Source organism: Balaenoptera ricei, chromosome 7 (genome assembly GCF_028023285.1).
Source record: "Balaenoptera ricei isolate mBalRic1 chromosome 7, mBalRic1.hap2, whole genome shotgun sequence".
Lineage (NCBI taxonomy): Eukaryota > Metazoa > Chordata > Mammalia > Artiodactyla > Balaenopteridae > Balaenoptera > Balaenoptera ricei.
Genome location: NC_082645.1, coordinates 108,361,048 through 108,381,598, shown reverse-complemented (window position 1 = coordinate 108,381,598; position 20,551 = coordinate 108,361,048). Strand labels below are relative to the sequence as shown.

The window sequence follows — 20,551 nt, the reverse complement described above, 5'->3', positions numbered from 1 at the left end:
CTTCACAGGCAAAAGTGTGGAAATTGTAAAGTATTCTAAGAATGGTGTGGTACAGTGTGGTATAGCCAAAGTGTAAAGTCAATGCCAAGGTGTGAATGAGAGTGGCACTGAAAAAGAGGTTGGTGCCTGATCCTGGAGCTCCTTCAATATCATGCTAGAGAGTTTGGACAGCAGTTCATAGCCACTGGAGTGCCTCCAAAGGTTTAGGGCAGTGGCAAGCTCATGGTCAGGTTTATGTTTTAGAAACAAAGATTACTGGGGAGTAACACATAGGACCAATAGGACCCATTGGCGAGGGAAAACATTAGCTTGAAGACTACCCCAGGGATCTGGGAATGAAGAAACGGGGGTTTGATCTAAGCCAGTGACTGTAGGAATGGAAAAAAAAGCAGACAGATCTGAATACTTGTTATAGATTTAAATTAGCAAGTTTGAGGCACTAATAAGGAAAGAGAAGACTGCAAGAAGACACCACCATCCCTCCCAGGATGGATGTAACTGCCAATTGCAAAGATAGGGAATGCAGAAATCCCACTATGAATAAAATTGACGGTTCAACAGTTTTGAAAGCAAGTTTCAGGGATGAGCCACAATCTTCACTGTGTAAAATCTCATTTCCGTTTGCGGAACTGCAGAATGTCCTGGTGGAGCAGCTGTACCTGTGTGTGGAGTTCCTGTGGAAGTCTGAGAGATATGAGCTCATCGCTGATGTCAACAAACCCATCATTGCGGTCTTTGAGAAGCAGAGAGACTTCAAAGTAGGTGTTCTAAACCCAGGAGTTAGTTCAAATATCCTTCATTACATTGGAGAATTACTTACAATTTCCAAAAGTAGAAACTCCCTATTTTTGATGTCAGCATCATCTTCACGAAACCCTTCACTTCTGGTTTCAGAAATTATCAGATCTCTACTACGACATTCATCGGTCGTATCTGAAAGTTGCAGAGGTGGTGAATTCAGAGAAGCGGCTCTTCGGTCGCTACTATCGTGTGGCATTTTATGGGCAAGTAAGTTTCCTACAAGCAGCATGGCCTCTAAGTTCTGTTAAGTGGTTGATTGCTGTACTTCATTCTTTACAAGACATCTAACTACATGTGCCAAAGGATTGAGGGGGTGGAGGTGGAGGTGGGGATGTGTCTAGGTATATTTGAGTGTTTCTCTGAGTGTGAGGGTCTATATGTTTGGCCAAAGGAACATACTAAATTAAGAAAAAAATGAGCGGAGACCTCCATGAGTCTTAATACAGATTGAGGTAAAACGGTGATTTCGAACTTCTTGGAGAAAGAGGGCACTTCTTCTTCAACACCCTCCTCCTCCCGTTCTCCCCAAAATGTCTAATTATAGGTTTGCATCATATTTGAAAATGAAATTTAAATGAATATATTTTTGGCAATGAAATCCATAACATTCCAGGAAATAAAGAATTCCTAGGGGCTCTACCATATCAAAGCCATGAACTTTTGACTTTAAAATCATGCATTTTCTTTTCTTCTACTTTCAAACCATCACTGCTTCTAAGCAGAGCATAAACTGGTTGCTTTGTTTCTTATATTGCCGGTCAATATAATTTCAAAGTGATCTTTCTCAGCTTACTGCATAAACAATGAACAAGACTGAAAATATTAGTGAGCCATAGCATTGTCTTAAAAGCAAAGCAAACTTATATATTAATTAGGAATGTCTCTGAGTAGTGCTTTAAGTGGGATAAACCCAATCACAATCCAGGCAGGCTTATAACACTAGTATATTTCAGCAGCCATATTTCAGGCTATTACTTTCATGGAGAATCATTCCATTCTTTTATTTTCACAGTGGTAATGACTCTCAGCTCTCTCATTTCCTTTTTTTTTCTCCCCTCATGTAAGGCACAGTTTCACATGGCTTCTTGTTCTCCTCAGAATCTTTTAAGGCTGCAAACAAAGGTGTCAAATCCAGCATGGTCATTCTAGATCACTTCCCGCTGACGTCTTTTGGAAAATATATATTGAAGTCTTTTGGAAAATAATTATTGTCCTCTAACCACCAAAGGCAGCTTAAAAACTAATGTCTGAATTAATAAAGACAGCTGCTGTCTCCCTGGAAAGGAAAATGTCACTGGGCAGCCACTTACCATAAACGAATTAATCCAACCCAGATTTCCCCCACTGCACAGGAGCATTAGGACTGTGGAGACAGTCTACAAAAAGAAGCTAAATTTACACATTTGGGGGTTCCCTGGAAAAGAATCTGAGCTGTCTGAAGTGATAGTATATATTGGGGAGTTAGAAATGTGAGAATCTGCAGGAGAGGAGGAGAGAGAAAAGGAAATGGTATCTTACAAGTCAGCAATAAACAGAAAATAAATAACTCTTGACCTCACTGAAACATTAGCAAGAAAAATGGCAGAACACCTCGTCAGGAAGGGAATGTGGGAGCTGAGGGATTGTAAGGGAAAGGCAAGGGTTTCCTGGGAATGGCCACAGGCTAACTGAGCAGCATGGATGTAGCTCACAGGACGTACGTTCAGCAAACCTAGATTTGAGTTTACAAAGCTTCAGGCGATCTTTCTAATGAAAAAGTGATGAATTGCCATTAATAGTCTGGTCATGAAAAGCAGATTGCCTACCTGATGGTTTCTCCAACCAGCATCTAAGATACTGGTTACTAAACAGGTGGAAACGAAAAGATCATGCTCCTTTCCAATGAGATTTTAATGCAGATGTTTACTCTTTTCTTCTTTTGGTCTTGATTGTTCCAGGCTGTGGTAAGTTCTCTCTCTCCACTTGCATGCTCTAATAAGCCTCACACTTCCCTCCCTATGATTTTACTGAACCTTAACTTTTTTGTGCAAATGAACATTTGAGATAGGTGAGATAATCCTGTTTCCATTCATTTTGGAGTCATCCTGCATTTCTGGGACTAAATTGTGTTTATTCCATTTATCTGAATTACAAAAATGTATCCTTTATTTTTCATATATAATATCTTTCTGCACAAAGGTCAGTGTAGTCTGAAAACCTACATACACACACACACACACACACACACACACACAGATAAATATGGGCACCACATATTTGAAATATATGGATAGTAGACTCAGTATTGGAATTTCCCTGCTCAGTTCAGGCCACCAGAGTTACAGCTGATTAAGAAGAGTATGGTGGGCAGAATCTCAAAAGTTATAGTGGTGGCCATTGGTGGGCACCTTCCCGGGGTCCTGAAAGGACCCTACCCTTTGCCAAATGAGTATCGTGGAGAAACGGGGCCCTCTCTCTTTGGTGGTGAGCTCTGAGCATTCTCTAAAGTGATGGTATTAATTCCCAACATAAATGATGAACAGTGAATTAAACCTTTACCCTGTAAATCAGGTTAAGTCTCCTGAGATGCAAAAAGAAGCCATGTAAGAATTTTAGAGGACGAGCTGAGGGGCAATAACGTGCCAAGACCTAGAGCTCTGTGACACAGAATTTCCTCTGTGTTATTTTGAACCATATGAAATTGCCCATAATCAACCTTTTTTTTTACTTACAAAGATGGCAACTTCATGTGGGTCAATGTAATTATTGCTGAGTAAGCTGGAAAAGCAAATTCTTTCAATATCCATACATTGTCCACAGTCAGCTCTGCTTCTCTGACCAATACATACTTTTTTGTAATTCTTTAAAATCCCTTTCCCCCATCCATACTGTATCAGTATTTTCTACTTTCATTTGTAAATTTTGGGTCATGTGTCCTTAACTCACCTACTAAAAGAATACTTGGAAACCCCTCTATTAAATAGAACGGGGGAGGTGGACAATGGGGAAGGATGGGGGAGAGCTACTTTCAAATGACCTAACTTTGTTCTTTTTGCAGATTCCTCAATTAAGTGTGTTGACCGTGCACCTGACTTTTTGTTTTTAATGCTGCCAGTATTCTCAATTGTCTTTTATTTAAAAGTCCAACCTGAGCTTAAAAGGCAAAGTGTCTTGTTAAATCTGCAGACCTGAGGACATGCCTAAGCAGGGTACTCTGTAAACTCAAACCCCAGCTGCCTTTGAACAAGGAGAACTAATGGAGGTCATTCTGATAAACAGCCATTTAGAGCCTGTCATCATTGTTCAAATGATATTCAACCACCTGTCCCAAGACACCAAACGGAGAGGGTGAACTATTGTATTCAATGGGAGCAGACAGTGCACATCACTTTATATTTGATGATAAAGAAATAGCAAATAGATTTGCACATCCCCCCAGATGTGTGCAGAATGAAGGTTCTAAAGATCTGAGAAAATCTTGACTATTTCATTAGCATAAGCTCCATGGTCAGAAATGATTTTTTTTTCATGATGGTACCTTATGTCCCTGTAAAATTCACCTTTTAATATCCAAATTGATGTCTCACAATCATATTCCGAAGATTATGGGAATATAACATGCGGTCGTCTCTTTGCCTCCACAAAGGCCTTTGTGTAAATATTTTAGTGTCCCCCGTGGACTAGTACTTTCACTTTATAGTACTGACTAGGGTAGTTAATATTATGTCTGCAATGAGCCAGACCCTGGAAAACAAGTTGAAAACTGTTCTTTCGTGGCGAGAACTTTAATAAAAACGCAAGTCTTGCATAGCATGAATTTTCTAATGCAACACCTGGCATCATTGACTGTGGAAATTTTACACAGAGCAGCCTATATAAAACACCCCCTCAAGTGTCCCTGAAGTATTCATTTCCAGAGTAATGAACCGCCAGTAGTGATCAAACATCAACTGTAATCAATGAAATCCTTAGGCTCTGGTATTTAGCATGAAAGCAAGCAAGTGAATGCTCATTGAATAACTTAAAACATCAGATGGCCTTGGAATGAATTGAGTGAAAAGCCTGGGAGAATTTTATTCTATTCATCAAAGGATGTAAATTCCATGATTCTCAATCATGCCTACATGGGTATAGATGCACCTCAGAATCTTGATAGAAAAGGGATTGGGGGTGGGAGGGAAGGTGCCTGTGTGTTGTGTACAGCCATCATCTCCATGTTGGGGTGTGATACACCCTTCTGGCTCCCCTCCTCTATGAAAGTCACTGAGATATATATATATATAGATATATATATATATATATATATATACACACACACACTAATAATTGGGTTCATATTTGGGTTCATATTTGTATGAAACCATTTCTCTGCATCTGTGAAGTTTTTCTTTTCTTAACATTTAGCTTATTGTGATTTTCTGACCCATCTTTTATACATTAGATTCCTCTTTGGATGCATTCCTTTGTGAACGTTGAATCGGTGGAATATAATAGCAGGGGCACTTATATTTGACATCCCAATAATGATCCAGAGCTATTTCAAGATTCTGAAGTACCTGCAAAAACATCTAGGAAGGAGTCAATAATTTTCGTTGTCGGTTCATTGAAGTACATTTTTATCATAATCTGTTGCCTGAAAGTTTCATAATCCATGCATGTTAACTCTACTGACTCAAAGTCCTTGTTTAACTAGGATACGTGCTGTTTCGTAACCATGGCAGATCAGGGCGTTTGTTGCCTTGTAAAATGACATTTTTAAAAAATTGAACTATGGAAAATGCAGAAGTCACATTTCCTGTTGCCTTGAAATGCAGTCTTCTCATCACTTTGGGGCAAAAGCAAAAGAGAAACTGCCCCTAGGTTTTCATCACCTTGTGTCCCTATTTATAAATCAATTATTTCACGGACAGAGCATTAAACTTCCTTAAGATAGTGTCCTGTGCCTCACTGGGCTTTGCTTTGATTTCCCTGGGTTAAAGATAAGCTCGCATCCCAGCCATTTTCAGAGCCTCCATTTCTCTGGCTCCAAAAGCTCTTACACAATCCCTGTAAGGGATTAAGTACTATATTCTGCTACACCAGCTCCTTTCTATTCATTTTATAAAATAGTCTCAACAGGTTTATAGCTCCATGTTCTGTAAATAAATTGATTAATTCTAATCACGATTCTTTCTGATCAATCACTTACCAAAATATCAAAATAATCATCAATAGTCCTTTTACAATAAGGAAAATTGTAGTTCCCAAGTAAGAGGACCCAAAGGTATGCATTTTTAAGCACTCAAAACTCAGTTAAGCTGTTTCCCTGCATATTAGCCAGAACTCAGATTGCTTTACTGACAGTTTTTTCCTTTATTATTGTCACCACTACCATTCTCCTCATTATAGCTAACACTCACCAATGGCCTTTTGTGTCCCGGACACTGTCCTTAGGGTCTCCTAAGTCTAAGTCTGTACTATTTCCCATCCTCCAGAGCAAGGAGTAAGGATGAAAGAAGTCACAGGTCATGACCAAGGCCACAAGAGTCATAGTAATGACAATAAAATACTGCTCTCACCACTCCTCTTCTGCTAACTCTGGATTCAGAAATTTGTTAGGGGAAAAAATTCACAGTGAAAGTATCTGTGCTAGTTTTCACACCATGATGAGAAAATCTTTTCCTGGAAATTGGAGACATTTTTCTCGCTGAAATGGAAGTTGTAAATGTTGCTTCAGCTATTGCCCTGTGGGGATTCTGGTTGATGGCCTCAGAAGTCTTAGTTCTCTTTTGTGTCAATCTGTCAATTTGAGCCACTAACCTCTGACCTTGAATCAGACAAAACTCCATAAAGACAGCAACAGAAAAAACCTAACAGGCTGGAAGTCATGTGGGGATAGGGCCAGACCTCACTACCCCTACGAAGTCTAGAAGAATGATAAGGAGAGACTTTTCATGCTTTTAGCATCATAGATCACTTGTTTTAGCAGTTTGGAGTCAAGGTACTCATAATCAGCTGTGTTGGTCTTGAACATTCTCAAAGAAATGTGTTCAATAAAAACATTTGTATTAAAAGCAATGGAGTCTTTTCCAGTTATACTTGGTACAAATATATCCTTTTAAGATGTAGCCCTCTGAGAGCTATCTTATTCATCTGTTTATTCATTCAACTAATGCACAGTGATGTCCCTCTAGAGACCAGACACTATGTTAAACACTGGACATGCAGTGCTGAACAAGATACTTTCCTGCCTTTAAAAAGCCCAAAGTCAATTAGGGAAACACAAGGAGACAAGCAATTACCTGCTGAACAAGAACTGTGCTGGTGAATGTGCCTTATTCCCTGTCTTCAGTTATAGCCCAATTATGATACAAAGTATACTGTTCATGATGGGCAGACTTACATGGATGAAAGTGCTTTGCAAGTATAAAGAACCATACAGATGTGAGCTCTAATCATTATTCTTAGATTGCCTCACGTTAGCCATGAAAAAAAAAAAAAAAAGCATTGGAACATTTTACCCATTTTTTTTACACATAATGAGTAGTTTTTAAATAGCCAAAAATGATTTAAAAAAATATATAGGTAAGATTTTGTTATGACCTCCAGTATCTTCACTCAGCCCTCAGAAGTCATTTCCTTACAGTAAACTCTGCAGTCAGAAGATACCAGAGACACTTGGGTTCTTAAACTGCAGACTTACTCCAATATTCTGAGGTCACATATATTCCAAAGGAAAAATGCCTCTGTGTCTCTTCAGTGAGAAGGAATTATAAAGATTGCCTCAATTATCCTCAATGGAATCTTCCCTTCCCCCTGTTTCAAACCAGATAAATAAATTAACAGAGGTTAAAACCTACTTGCTCCTATGACATAAAAATGATAACATGGTTACTTTACTACTTTCACTCTTATAAGGTCTAGCTTTGCAAGAACGTAAGGGATCTATTAGTAAAGTAAATTGAAGGACGAAATTGCACATAGCCAAGTTGCATCAGACCCCTGATGAAATACTAAAAATAACAGTACTTGCGAGCATAGCACACGTAATTTCTGTTATGGCTTTTCATCTAAGATGATGTGGGATGCATATCAACCCATTTAGATACCTTTACCTGCCCTATAACATTAATATTTCCTATCCTGGTTTCCAAGACTTTCTTAAAAATGATACTGCTCTTTGAAAAATACCATTGAAAAATACCAAAAAGTACTCCAGACTTCGTGTTCTACACCAGGCTACCACATGAGGGCATTCTTCCCCTAAAATATATGCAAGCAGGTATTACCAATGATTTCTTCTAATAGAGAAAAATATGTGTAAGTTGCTTCATGAGGCTCTTTGGCCTGACTAGGCAGTATTTACATTAATGACTGATTCTAACATGATATTTTGTTTCCTTCACTTGATTTTTCTCTGAATTTGAATTTTATAGGGTGCTAATCTATGGCTTGGATGGCAACCAAACTAATGGCTATAATATTTAAGTAAATGTTTTTTGTTTTGCTCCTTATTTGCAGTTGGAGTTCTCTAATAAACTTGGCGGTTCACTATATGTCTTCCATAGGGTTTTTTTGAAGAAGAAGAAGGTAAAGAGTATATATATAAAGAGCCTAAGCTGACAGGTCTCTCCGAGATTTCCCAAAGACTGCTCAAGCTCTACGCAGATAAATTCGGAGCAGACAATGTGAAGATAATCCAGGACTCCAATAAGGTAGGGGAACATCAGTATTCATGCAAGTGCAAAGAACTAACTTCATTTTTTTTTCTCTCTTAACTACATTCATTACTGTTTTAAATTTCTGCCTGACTATGCAAAGCAAACTACCTAAACTATTTTGGGAGTTTCGGTTGTTTATTGGTTGATGGATTGGTGATTGGGGAAGGGGAGGTGTCAAAAACCTTGTACATGTTTATTTGAGTAACTTTTAGGTAACCTTAGAAACAACTTACTAAACCCTCCATGGCTCCCGTAGGTTGTTCACATTTGAGTAGCAACCAAAGGGTTAAATGATTGGGCCCAGTGGTGGACTGGGAGGAAAGAGCAAAAAAAGTATTTATTCAGTCATGAAGGTCTTCCTGGAGGAGCTTTCCTCCAAGTCATACAGGGAAAGCTTGGGGCCGGGGGCTCCCTGAACAGCTCCTTCTGGGTTGGGCGACGCTTCACAGAGGGCGTGATGCTTGAGCTGGGGATTGTAGGGTGAGAAGGTGTTTTCTGGAAGCATTCTAAAAAGCCAGCACATGCAGTGACAGGAGGAATTCAAGGGGGAGGTGTGTTTAGAGAACGGCAGGTCTTTGAAACACAGATTGTATAGAAGAGTGTGGCAGAGGTGGAGCTAGAAAAGCTGGTTTGCACCCAACTGTATTGACCTCTATTAGGCCCAAAAAAGGTCTTTTTTTCCTTTTCCTCTTTTGCGAAGCTAGTATTTGGAGGGGTCTGGGCATGAGATAAGATTTGTTGAATCTGGGCAGAAATTGTTAAAATGTGTTCATCATTCTTAGCTTGAAAGGTACAAACCCCTTCCCCATAAAGGGGGACAGAGCTAGAACCGCGGTCATGGTGGCCCTCCTACATGAAACGTAGAAACAATTCCTAGCAGTGAGAGAAGTGCCAATTTTGGTGTCAGAACAACTGGGGTCTTCATTCCACCATGCTACCACTTATCAGCTGGCGATCCATCTTGGAGAAGTTGGGTGGTCACTCTGAGTCTCCATTTTTTAATCCGTAAAATGGTTAGTTGTACCCATCTTACAGTGCCATTATTTGCAGCATTACAAATAAATTCATGAGCCTCCTCCAATCTCTGGAACTGGATAAACAGTGGATGGGTGAACGGATGGAGAAAGTTGGAAGAAGTCTGAAAATTCTTCAAGGAATCATTAGGAAAGAGGCTGAGGCTTATCTCTTCTACCTTGAAGGAAAGCAAGAACCATTGCCTGGCTTCTGGGGGGTACCCCAAGCCTGTCTTCCTTCCTTCCTTGCTATTTGTCAAGCCTATTCACCAAAGCAGAGTTAGTTTTAAAAATTATATAAAATGACTTATTGCAGATTAGAGAAGGAATTTGAGAAATCGAAAATAAAAATATTTGCAGTCGTGTGATAGGTAATCAGTTAATCTGCTAAACAGACCAGGAACCTCCTTTCACATTACAAGCCCACAGCCGATGGTCCCAGTCTAGGTACACGACTGAATCGTAGAGGAACAGAGAGATGTATTTCCACTCTCAACAAGCTTGATTCAAGACAAAGGTGAAGCTATTCAGTACAGAAGAGAAAGAAAATAAAAGGTTAAATAGTATGTCATAGCCAAGTACTTATGTTTCAAAGAGCCCCAGCTACTCGGCGCGCTGGCTCCCTCCTGCCTCTGCCACCGTCTGGCTGCTTGACCGCGGTCCAGCCAGCTACTCTGTCTGGGCTTTGCGTTCACCCAGCTCTCACATGATGTGATGGGCCTTTCTCCTCTGAGAGGGGCAGCTCAGGACGCCAAGCTGGGGGGATACAGGGTTCCCCACCTTTCTTTCAGGAGCACTTCACGGCTCACCGCTCTTTCTCTGCCCATAATATGTTGAAACAGGTAAACCCCAAGGATTTGGACCCCAAGTACGCCTACATCCAGGTGACTTATGTCACGCCGTTCTTTGAGGAAAAGGAAATAGAGGACCGGAAGACAGACTTCGAAACGCACCACAACATCAACCGATTTGTCTTTGAGACGCCCTTCACGCCGTCAGGCAAGAAGCACGGTGGCGTGGAGGAGCAGTGCAAGCGGAGGACGGTCCTGACAAGTAGGTGCTGGTCCCCGAGCACGTGCTCCCTCGCAGGGCCCTCGCTTAGGCCGGATTCGTGGAAATCAAGACCCTTCGATCTTGCAGACAAGTACCCAAAATGTGCTGACTTGGAAATGTTTGCCAGGAACATTTCTTTATTTTCTTTCAAGACAGAGACCCTTGACAAGTCAACCAAAACAGAAACTATCACAGGGTCACTTTACCCACCTCTTCCCTTTAGACCGTACAGTGGTCAAGGTCCTGGTGTCTTGGGAAAGGCGCTCTGAGCTTTCCTCTCCTCTCTCCCTGAAACTACACCCCAGTTACTGCAGAGATAGCCACTCTCAGAATTGTGTGCTTTGGGGCAAGATTCTAAACCACTGTGGAATTCAGATTCCTCATCTGTGAAATGAATGCAGAGGGTTTTCCTCCAGCATCCCTTCCAGTACTATCTAGATCTGTCCTATGAGTTGGTCTTCCTTTCATTCCACAAACATTCGATAAGTGCCTGTAGGTGTCGGGCATTGTTCTGACAATTCAAATAAATAAAACACAATTCTTGCCTTCAAGGCGCTCACCATCTGGTAGGAGAAAGAGCCAAGTAAAGCAAGAATTTCAGGTGAGGCCAGCATGAGAAATGAAATGGGAACCCAGCAGAGGGGGACTTAGGGCAGGCTGAGGGGAAAAATGAGCGCGGGCATCTGAACGAAGGAGACCCAAGCCATCTTCAAAGGTGAGCAGTCCTAGATTCTGCCGTAGATACCTGGGTAGCAGCCATATCCAAACTATGGGAAAACATTCACCTTCAGTAAACTTTTCCAGAACTTTCATAATTAAAAAAAAAAAAAACTAGAAGAAAGCTATTATAATATATGCTATTCAGTATCTACTGAAGCATTCTTGATTGTGATTTAGGGTAGTTTTTATTTGAATTACAAGTTGTGGTGGAAGCTATCATCTTTTCAGTGTTTAGAGACTCTATAGGTCTAGTCCAGCCTTGGCAATGAGGACATGTTGGCTAGTGAAGCATGCAAGAACGTGCCAGGGGAAAGTAGCTGCGCTCCTAAGAGGTATATGAGAGCGTGGAACATACGAGAAAAAATGACTCACATACACAGAAAACGTGCAGGATGGAATGGTCTGTGTGCAAAGAAAAGACACAGGATCGTCCTTTCAAGAGAACCCTTGACTCTTCACTAACCCTCGACCTTGAAATGCTCTTGTATTGCTTTTGTGCAGCGAGTCACTTGTTCCCCTACGTGAAGAAGAGGATACAGGTCATCAGCCAGTCGAGCACAGAACTGAATCCCATTGAAGTGGCGATTGATGAGATGTCCAAGAAAGTTTCCGAGCTTAATCAGCTTTGCACGATGGAAGAAGTGGACATGATCAGACTGCAGCTCAAACTCCAAGGAAGTGTCAGCGTGAAGGTAAGCATCGCCCGGAGCTGAGATACTCATGGCCAGTGGAACCTGGTACAAAACGCCCCTTGAAATTTTTTGACAAAGGGTATAAGAGACATTTTTCTGTTTGTGATACCGTTCAACACCTTTATCTGAGTCTTTAAAATTTTGTTTCCTTGTGAATGCACGTTGATGGTTCCAGACAACTAGAGATAAGCCTTTCTTAGGTTTAGCTGAAAGAAAATTTCTTCTTCCTCAACCATCCTTTCCCATCTGCTCTGCATAAACTGTGTTCTGTATTCTAAATTCTAACAAAGAATTAGTGAATGAGTAAGCATGGCTCTCTTGTAAGTCTCTGTCATGAAAAGCCTTATAAAACTGTTCAAAAACAAAACTTTTTAAAAAGTTTATTAGTTCATAAAATGTGCATCAGTATTTATCTGACTGTCAGGGTCTTGAGAGGAAAGCAGATGGCTTGCTCACAGTGGGTGACTGAAGAAAACGTAACAAATGACTCTTTGAAAAAAGTACAAGCAGTATTTAGGAAAACCAAAGGGGGCAGGCACCGGGGCGTAAGAGTGAGGGGCTGTCACCCTCCCCAGACCTGAAGACTCAGGGGAGAGAAGAGTTAGTGGAAGCAGAGAGACAGCGGGGAGAGCCAGCTGATGATAGACAGACAGACAGATAGACATGGTCTGTGCTGGGGGATTGCAAGGAAGAAGGCCTGGACCTAAATAAGCCCAGACAAGACTGAGACTAGAGTGAGGCGAGTGAGGCATTTTCCTTGGGCACAAAATTAAGGGAGCATCAAAACACTCAGTAATCAAGATAAAATTGTATTTTAATGCAATGTTTTTAAAAATCAAAAATAACTTCAAAAATCCATATTGAACAAGTATTAAAATTTTAAACAAAGGCAAGCCAGTAACAGTGCCACACAGAGCTACGCGGGAGCCTGAGGCAAAAGGAAAGCTCAGTACTGTTGATCCTGATACTGACCTGTTTCTCCTCTTCCCCACCCACCTCTTGTCTGTATCCCCATGGCTGACTCAAAATAATAATGATACTACATTTTTAAAAGCCAGAAGATAAAAGCACCATTGTTATACTCCAAATGGGACAGCTTCCCTCAGCCCATAGCTGAGCAGAGGAGGGTGGAGTTGCATCTGGAGAAACAAAGGAAGGCTTTCTGTACTCGCTCTACCACACTGGCAATACCTGCTAGGCAAAGCCATCTGAAGATGCCTCAGATACAGCACTGGCTTCCTTCTTCTTTTACCTTATTCCTTCCAAGCCCCACAGTCACATGCAAAGACTGTAAGCCCTGAAGAATATAGACTCCTTCACTAATGAGAGCCTACGCATGCCTGTGAGCGTGAATAGGACTTGGCACTGTGCCTTCATTCAGCAAATCTAAAAAGTCCCTTTTGGACCACAGTCTCAGCCAGACTTTCGAGGGAGATGCAATAAGGCAGTGATTTCCAGGGCGATGCCTAGATCACGACCACTGTGCACTGTCTCTTATTAATAGCTATGTGTTTGCTTGAATGTTTGTAGGGAAAAAACTAGCACAGCAAACATTTGATTTCACAGATGTTAAGTTTACTTAAGTCAATCAAGGTGAGTCTAGTTTTCAAGGTTATTAAGAAAATAACAGTGCTAGCAGAATGAGGGTGTGGCAAAATGTGACACGGTGCACACATGACTGAAGTTGGGGAAGGATGGCAATGAAATGTGGAATTTAGATGCCTCCTTTTAGTAGCTCATTGACCAGGTGAGAGACAGCAGATAAGACAGATAACAAATTAGTAGACTACTAGGCAATGTGAGAGAATTGAGGGGCCACATGATGGGTGCTACTCCTTCCAGTCTTGGAGAAGTCTCCATGGAGGAGGTGGGACCATTCTCAGCCAATTCTCTTCTCCCCAATAGGTTAATGCCGGGCCAATGGCTTATGCACGGGCTTTTCTTGAAGAAACCAACGCAAAGAAATACCCTGACAACCAAGTAAAGCTTTTGAAGGCAATCTTCAGGTAAGATTTTCTTTGTTGGGCTGTTCTCCCTTGGATCCCTTCAGACAGGGAGTCATGAATGAATGCCCCAGGAAGCCACCTGACCGACCCTCTTCTCGGTGGCTGAGTGTATCAGCAGCCTGACTTTGAGTTGCCGCTTTCTCTGGCTGTTAATTTGCTTATTGCTGTCACTAAAGGCAATTTGCAGATGCGTGTGGGCAGGCCCTGGATGTGAATGAGCGCCTCATCAAGGAGGACCAGCTGGAGTACCAGGAGGAACTGAGATCCCATTATAAGGACATGCTCAGCGAACTCTCAGCAATCATGAATGAGCAGGTGAGGCTTTCCCTGGGGCAGCCCGAGCGGTCCATTCATAGAAAGTGCCCATTTTATCCCCAATGCCAGAAGGACCCGAAAGAGTCTCTTTGTTTTCCTGCTGCTGAAATCCCTGTACTTTCATGAACACCATGTCGCTTACCTGTTCTCTCCCCCATGCACAACATCCCCTGTCTCAAAGTAGAGGGATCAGGTTGGATAAAAATCTGTAGGAAAAGAAGATGAGAACCCAGTTGCTGTCTACAGTTTTCAGAGATGTTTATCCAAACGATGTGTGTTGGTTTTCTAGAACAGATGATGCCTGTTAGACACCAAGAACATTGGTGGCATTCCAGCTAGAGTTTGCTGCCACTCCCAGCACCCCTGATTCAGGACCTCACAGTCCCCAGGCTGGGATGTGGAGTTCCACAGTTCTGCCACTAGGGGGTCTCTGCATCATACTCAGGAAGAACACCAGGACTAGGGTCCTGGGCTTTTAATGGTCAAGGCTGCCTCTGGAAAATATGCAGAAGTGGGATAAAAGTCACCCCCCACCCCAAAAGCAAGTCATCCATGATTTCTGACATGTATTCAGTATGTTCTGTAAGACTGTGCACAAAATGTGGACATTCAATAATCACAGTACTTTTGGGGATACTGAGAATCAAGCGACCGAAAGCCAAGTTCTGCTTTTTTTGGCCCACTTCCCAGCATCCGTCAACCCTCACACTCTACCTGGACATCTCATCACCCATGGTCCCCTCAAGGAGTTAGATGTGCTCTTTCCAGAACAATTGAGGGGGAGAACTTGAGTTAACCTCCCAGTAGTGTTTCATGCACAGTAGCCATTCACTAAATATCAGTTCCCTTTCCTTTCCTTAAATGGCCTAGCACTATAACAAAACATGAAATGTGTCATATGCAACTTCTATTCTAATTGCATTTCCCATATGTTCCTTTTTCTTCTTTTCCATCTCCTTCTACCCACATTTTAAATTCTCCATAGCAGTTAGAAAAAGAAATGGTTAATTGACTTATGTTGCAAAGAAAACAATCTCCTTGGATAGGATTCCTAGTGGAAGTATTGGTTTGGAATTTTTCAGGGGTAATGGGAACTAAATACTCAGGAGCAACGCCTTAACAGCATGGGGAAATCATAAATCGGAGAGTGAAACAAAAAGAACAAACAGTGGATCTGAAAGGTGGAATAGGTGGCAAAGAAATGCTTGTTTCCAACTGTAAATTGCATCTGACCTTGAAACTTTGGGCAAAAATGCTTTTCTCTTTTTTTCCTGGCAGCTCTGTCGCGGTCCATGTTTATACAGCTTCTGTTCCTCTGTGTCTAGTATCTCCCTCAGTACTGTAAGCAAAAGTGGTATGTTTTTCTTTCCTTATGTCTACGCTGTCCTTTGTGGCCTTCTGGTCTACCTCTTCATTTTTCCCAGACGCCTCCATAGTGACTAGTGTTCTCTAGATGTTTACTTAATTAGAACAACTTTATTTCCATTTCAAGGTAGGTCAGTATGAAAATTAAAAAGCCTACTAAAATGAAAAAGCTAAAGTTAATCACTTAGCTTTTAAAAGGAAAATGTATATTCTGTCAACTTCTGAAATACATTTGAGCTCATTTGGATCCAAAACAAAGATTCATTATACCTCAAAGTGCTAAAACAACAGTACAAAGGCAAGGACCAGGTGATTAAGAGGAGAGAAAAATAATTTCTTTTCCAGAAAACCTTTGCTAAGAGAAGCAAAATTTGACTCTGTGCTTTCTAGAAACTGATGCAAAGAAAAGAAACTTATGCATTACCCAGGTCCTGTTATTTAGTAAAAGAAATAGATGTGTTGGCAGGAAAGACAAACTTTCTCCTGGTCCTGAGTTTCTATGGGGATTTGTCACATGGGTTTTATGTATGGCACAATGACTACAACATTCACGATATCCTAAAAAAAAAAGTTTTCCTTAAAAACGATTTACTCTATTATGTGACCATTCCACATTTCCACCTTAGATTAAAATGAGGACAAAATATTAACTTCTAACTCTGTAGAGGATATTCTAAATTAACTATTTAATTGATGATTATCAATCATAAATTTAACTTAACCGTAGCAAAACTCTAAGTCATCTACAGCAAAATAAGCTATTTTCATGACAACCATTGATAAGTGTTTTGAGTTGGTTGTAATGTCAGAAATAGCTAGCAAAGGATAGGGGTCCTTAAAGTCCAAAGTATTTTTAAAAACTGGGTATTTATCTCAGTTCAGATTTATAACAAAAAAAAATGTGTTTGCTTCTTTTCTCAATTTTTTAATAAAGCATTTGACCATAATGTTTGGGTTTGAACTCTAGCAGAGGGAAGGGTAGTCAAATTTTTGCATAATCCTGTAATGCATGAATGAGCCATAATCTTTAATGTATGAATACCTTTACATACCTAGATACTCATCCACATATTCTGGAAACAGGTACATGTATAATAAGAGTAGAAGAGAGAAATTCTACCGTAAAACTTTTAAAACTTAGAAACAGAGTTAGAATGGATAGACAAACATAGAAATAGAAAAACAGAAACAGAATTGATTATGCAGTTCACTCCAAGAGTGTCCAGAAAAGTCTTAGCTAAAAGGCTAAGACTGAAGCCACTACTTAGTGAAGGAACCTTCGGTATGAGGAGAGAGATGGAGCCGGATTAAGTGGATGCTAGTGTGTAAAACGGAGATATGGAGATGGAGCAGCTTCAGCTGCTAAAGTGACAGACAGGCAGTAATTACCTTGACAGGCAGTCAGAATGCCGCACTATTTTATAAACAGCCAAAATCCATAAAAGCCTCCTTTGATGGAGGCCAAAGTAATACATGTAACTATTGGATGAAGCGTTAAGATACTGATTTGGAGTCTGTTTCAACATTTAGAAAGATGACAGCATAGTGAAGTCAACGCTGGTAATGGATACCAAATATAAAATACAGGGAAAGGAACACATCTACTCTGTTACAGTGCCAAGCAGGCGAGATCCAAAGGCATGTTGCTTTTAGAATTTCTTTCGATACATTGTTTGCCAATTTATTTAAGCAGAACTTGAGACATTGATCAAAAGGAGAACTTATTGGCAGTATAGGATACATGGATGCCAGGTGCTTGGAGGGGACACAGCGACCATTCCATCCCAGAAGAGTAGTAGAACTAAAGCATGGTAATGCAGGAAGTTAGTGGGAAAATTGTCATAACCAAGAATTTTAAATATTCATTAAGTCTCTTCTGCACAGAGATTTTAGAGGTGCCTGGGGTTTCTGTGATTGTTATTGTGTTCACATATCATTATTTGAACAGATCTGACAGGAAAGTATGATTTAGGCGTATTAACATGATTTTCAAAAGTAAAATCAGGTCAAGGTATATTTTTTCCTTGTATTATAGTTCCATTAACGCAAACATTTAAATGAGGCTTCAGCTGTTTCCCTTTGGGGGCAGATTTTGACCATACAGTTTACAAACTTTGCAAATAAAATAAAATTCCAGAATTACTCAAACACATTCATAAGGTTCATTCAGACATTTAAAAATATATATCTGATAGTTGAAGAGTATCAGAAAGCTACTTTAAATCTGGTTAACATGGCTGAGACATGGGCTGGGGAAAAAATTCTTCAGATCTGCTTTAATAAGTGCATTTTTCAACATTTGCAGATTTCCTGTAGGGAATTTTAAAAAATCACTGTTCTGGGTTTAATTTTGTGTTTGGAGATATTAACACAGACTTCTCTGTCATCATTTTGTTTTGTCACATATGTTTTGTCCTGTCCCAAGATTACGTACCAGGACGACCCATCAAAGCGAGGAGTGGAGCAAACTTGCACTCGAGTCATTAGCAAGGCGGCTCTCTCTCTGCCCACCGTCTCTGTCTCACCCAGTGCAGAAGTTTGAGGGAGAGTCTGCAACGTCAGACACGCCTCCAAGAGAACTCTCTGAATTTGCAGCTAACCTCGGGGAAGAGAAAGATACATTTAATTTATTTGAAGTTTTTATGGTGTTCATATTTTTTGTTTTTACCTCGCTAGCTTGAGAATTTTGCCAGCCTCCAGATTTGCACATTTCTTATATTTTTTTTCTTTGAGCAGCGTCGATCAAGCCAAGCTGAATATTTGCTATGAAATTCCAATGAATGTGTAGCTCAAAAGCCAACTGTAAGTTTGCTGTCGGTTACATTATGTTCAATACCCAGTCCTCATACACATATTTTAAAGGTCAAAGTGAATGTTTTTTAACATTTGAGCATATTTCAGATGTAAATAGAAGATTGTAAAATATATGGTTTTTACCAAATTTAAAAAACTTTTTAGTTAATACTTATGACAGTGCTAAAATTATATGAATAACATTTCAGATACCATTATATTAAAATATTTGTGTATGTGTACAAAAATGTTGATAGATACTAATCTTTAAAGTTTGTGGAGTTTCTTTATTTGTAATATATGTGCTCTTAAAAGCAATGAGATGTGAAATTATGGAAGCCTTTTGTTGTTAATAGAAATAAAAAATACAGTTACTTTGCATTTGGTTTCCTCTTGAAGAGTGGGCAAGTTGCTACTAAAAGTGGTTCATGGGACTGGCCCTCTGCTGAATGCAATCCTACTCACAACGTTTTTTGGTTTGTTTCCTTTTTGGGGGTTTTGTTTTTGTTTTATTCTTTTTCAAATTCTTTTCCCAATTAGGTTATTATAGAATATTAAGCAGAGTTCCCTGTGGTATACAGTAGGTCCTTGTTGGTTATCCATTTTAAATATAGCAGTGTGTACATGTCAACCCCAAACTCCCTAACTATCCCTCCTCCCCAACCTTCTCCCCGCAGGTAACCATAGTTCGTTCTCTAAGTCTATTTCTGCTTTATAAATAAGTTCATTTGTATCACTTTTTTTAGATTCCACTATAAGCACTATCATACGATATTTCTCTTTCTCTGACTTACTTCACTCAGTATGACAATATCTAGGTCCATCCATGTTGCTGCGAATGGCATTATTTCATTCTTTTTAATGGCTGAGTAATATTCCATTGTATATATGTACCACATCTTCTTCATCCATTCTTTTGTTGATGGACATTTAGGTTGCTTCCATGTCTTGGCTGTTGTAAACAGTGCTGCAGAACATTGGGGTGCATGTATCCTTTCAGACGATACTACTCACCACCTGTGACGCCTTAGCAAGAAGTCAGGAAAAGGACTTGAACCTCATCTGGACAGTTCCTCCTAAGGTCAACTAGACAGACCAGGGATTTCCAATCCCAGGAGATAACTAGACTGATTTGGAGAAGATTTAATCAATCAGAATCTTGAGGGTTGTGATAATTACTAGGACTTTTCACAAACATTCCATCTGTACATTTTATAAATTTGTGGTGGTATTGCACTTTCCTGCCTTTTTTGAAGTTAGACTTGACCATACTTTAGCCATTGAAATGTGAGCCCAAGTGACATGTGTCACTTTCAGGCAGATATTTAAAAGCCAGTAAGTGGTTCTGCCCCAGCCCTTCACCTGATGCAGACATCGTTGAAAGACAGGAGATGGAGACTCCATCAGCCTGAGTCCCCGGGTGACCACAAGGAGCAGACACACACTCACACCACTCCCCCAACGTTGTTGGACATGGAGTCTGAGTGAGAAAAACATTTTGTTGTATTAAGAAAGAGAGAGAGAGAGAAAGAAAGAAAGGAAGGAAGGAAGGAAGGAAAGAAAGAAAGAAAGAAGGAAGGAAAGAATGGCCATCTCAACCCACCCATCCCCCCTGCCCTAAGGACACCGTCAGCATTAGGTCGCCTGTCCAAATCTGAAAATAAAACCTCTAAGGAAGTAATCGAAAATAATACATCTTTTTACTCATGTTAAATGCCAAATATTCTATTTTTTGCATCACAAACAGCCAAATGTTAGATGGCTTCACTGTATTTTGCCCCTGAAATGGTTCATAGTACAAGAAGTTTAAGGTCAGCTGCTCTAGAGGGAATCAACTAAGACCGCTGTGCTTTAACAACACTGAACTCACCCTGCAAATCCCAGCGCCTTCTATTCCTCCCTTCTTTAGACCAGATGCATCAAATTGGCTGCTCAGAGACTGAATCCAACAGATGCATTTTATCTGTCACACAGAGTGTCTTTAATTTTTTTCAGGTACACACCAACACTTAAATATTCAGAGTCTTATATAAAATTCCAGCTTTCTAGTATCTGTGAAAAAATGAAGCTCTCTGGTAATGCTGGATTCACATGCCCACCTGACAACAATCAGT

General features: G+C 40.3%; 1 protein-coding gene across 13 annotated transcripts in view; it reads left to right on the top strand.

The window, feature by feature from the left end:
* The window catches only part of DOCK10 (dedicator of cytokinesis 10), a 288,822-nt gene extending 270,206 nt beyond the window's left edge, over nt 1-18,616 (top strand). For 7 of the 13 annotated variants that reach the window (XM_059928831.1, XM_059928827.1, XM_059928823.1 and 4 more), the window contains 9 exons: nt 636-758; nt 895-1,008; nt 8,328-8,474; nt 10,336-10,546; nt 11,768-11,958; nt 13,864-13,964; nt 14,141-14,279; nt 15,558-15,633; nt 18,070-18,616. In XM_059928831.1, the coding sequence (XP_059784814.1) occupies nt 636-758; nt 895-1,008; nt 8,328-8,474; nt 10,336-10,546; nt 11,768-11,958; nt 13,864-13,964; nt 14,141-14,279; nt 15,558-15,633; nt 18,070-18,131 (1,164 nt within the window). In that variant the 3' untranslated portion in view covers nt 18,132-18,616. Of the gene's footprint in view, nt 1-635; nt 759-894; nt 1,009-2,738; nt 2,872-5,221; nt 5,389-8,327; nt 8,475-10,335; nt 10,547-11,767; nt 11,959-13,863; nt 13,965-14,140; nt 14,280-15,557; nt 15,634-18,069 lie in introns of those variants that run through there. The other 6 variants (XM_059928828.1, XM_059928825.1, XM_059928833.1 and 3 more) reach the window with 4 other exon arrangements.
* The last annotated feature ends 1,935 nt before the right edge of the window (nt 18,617-20,551 follow it).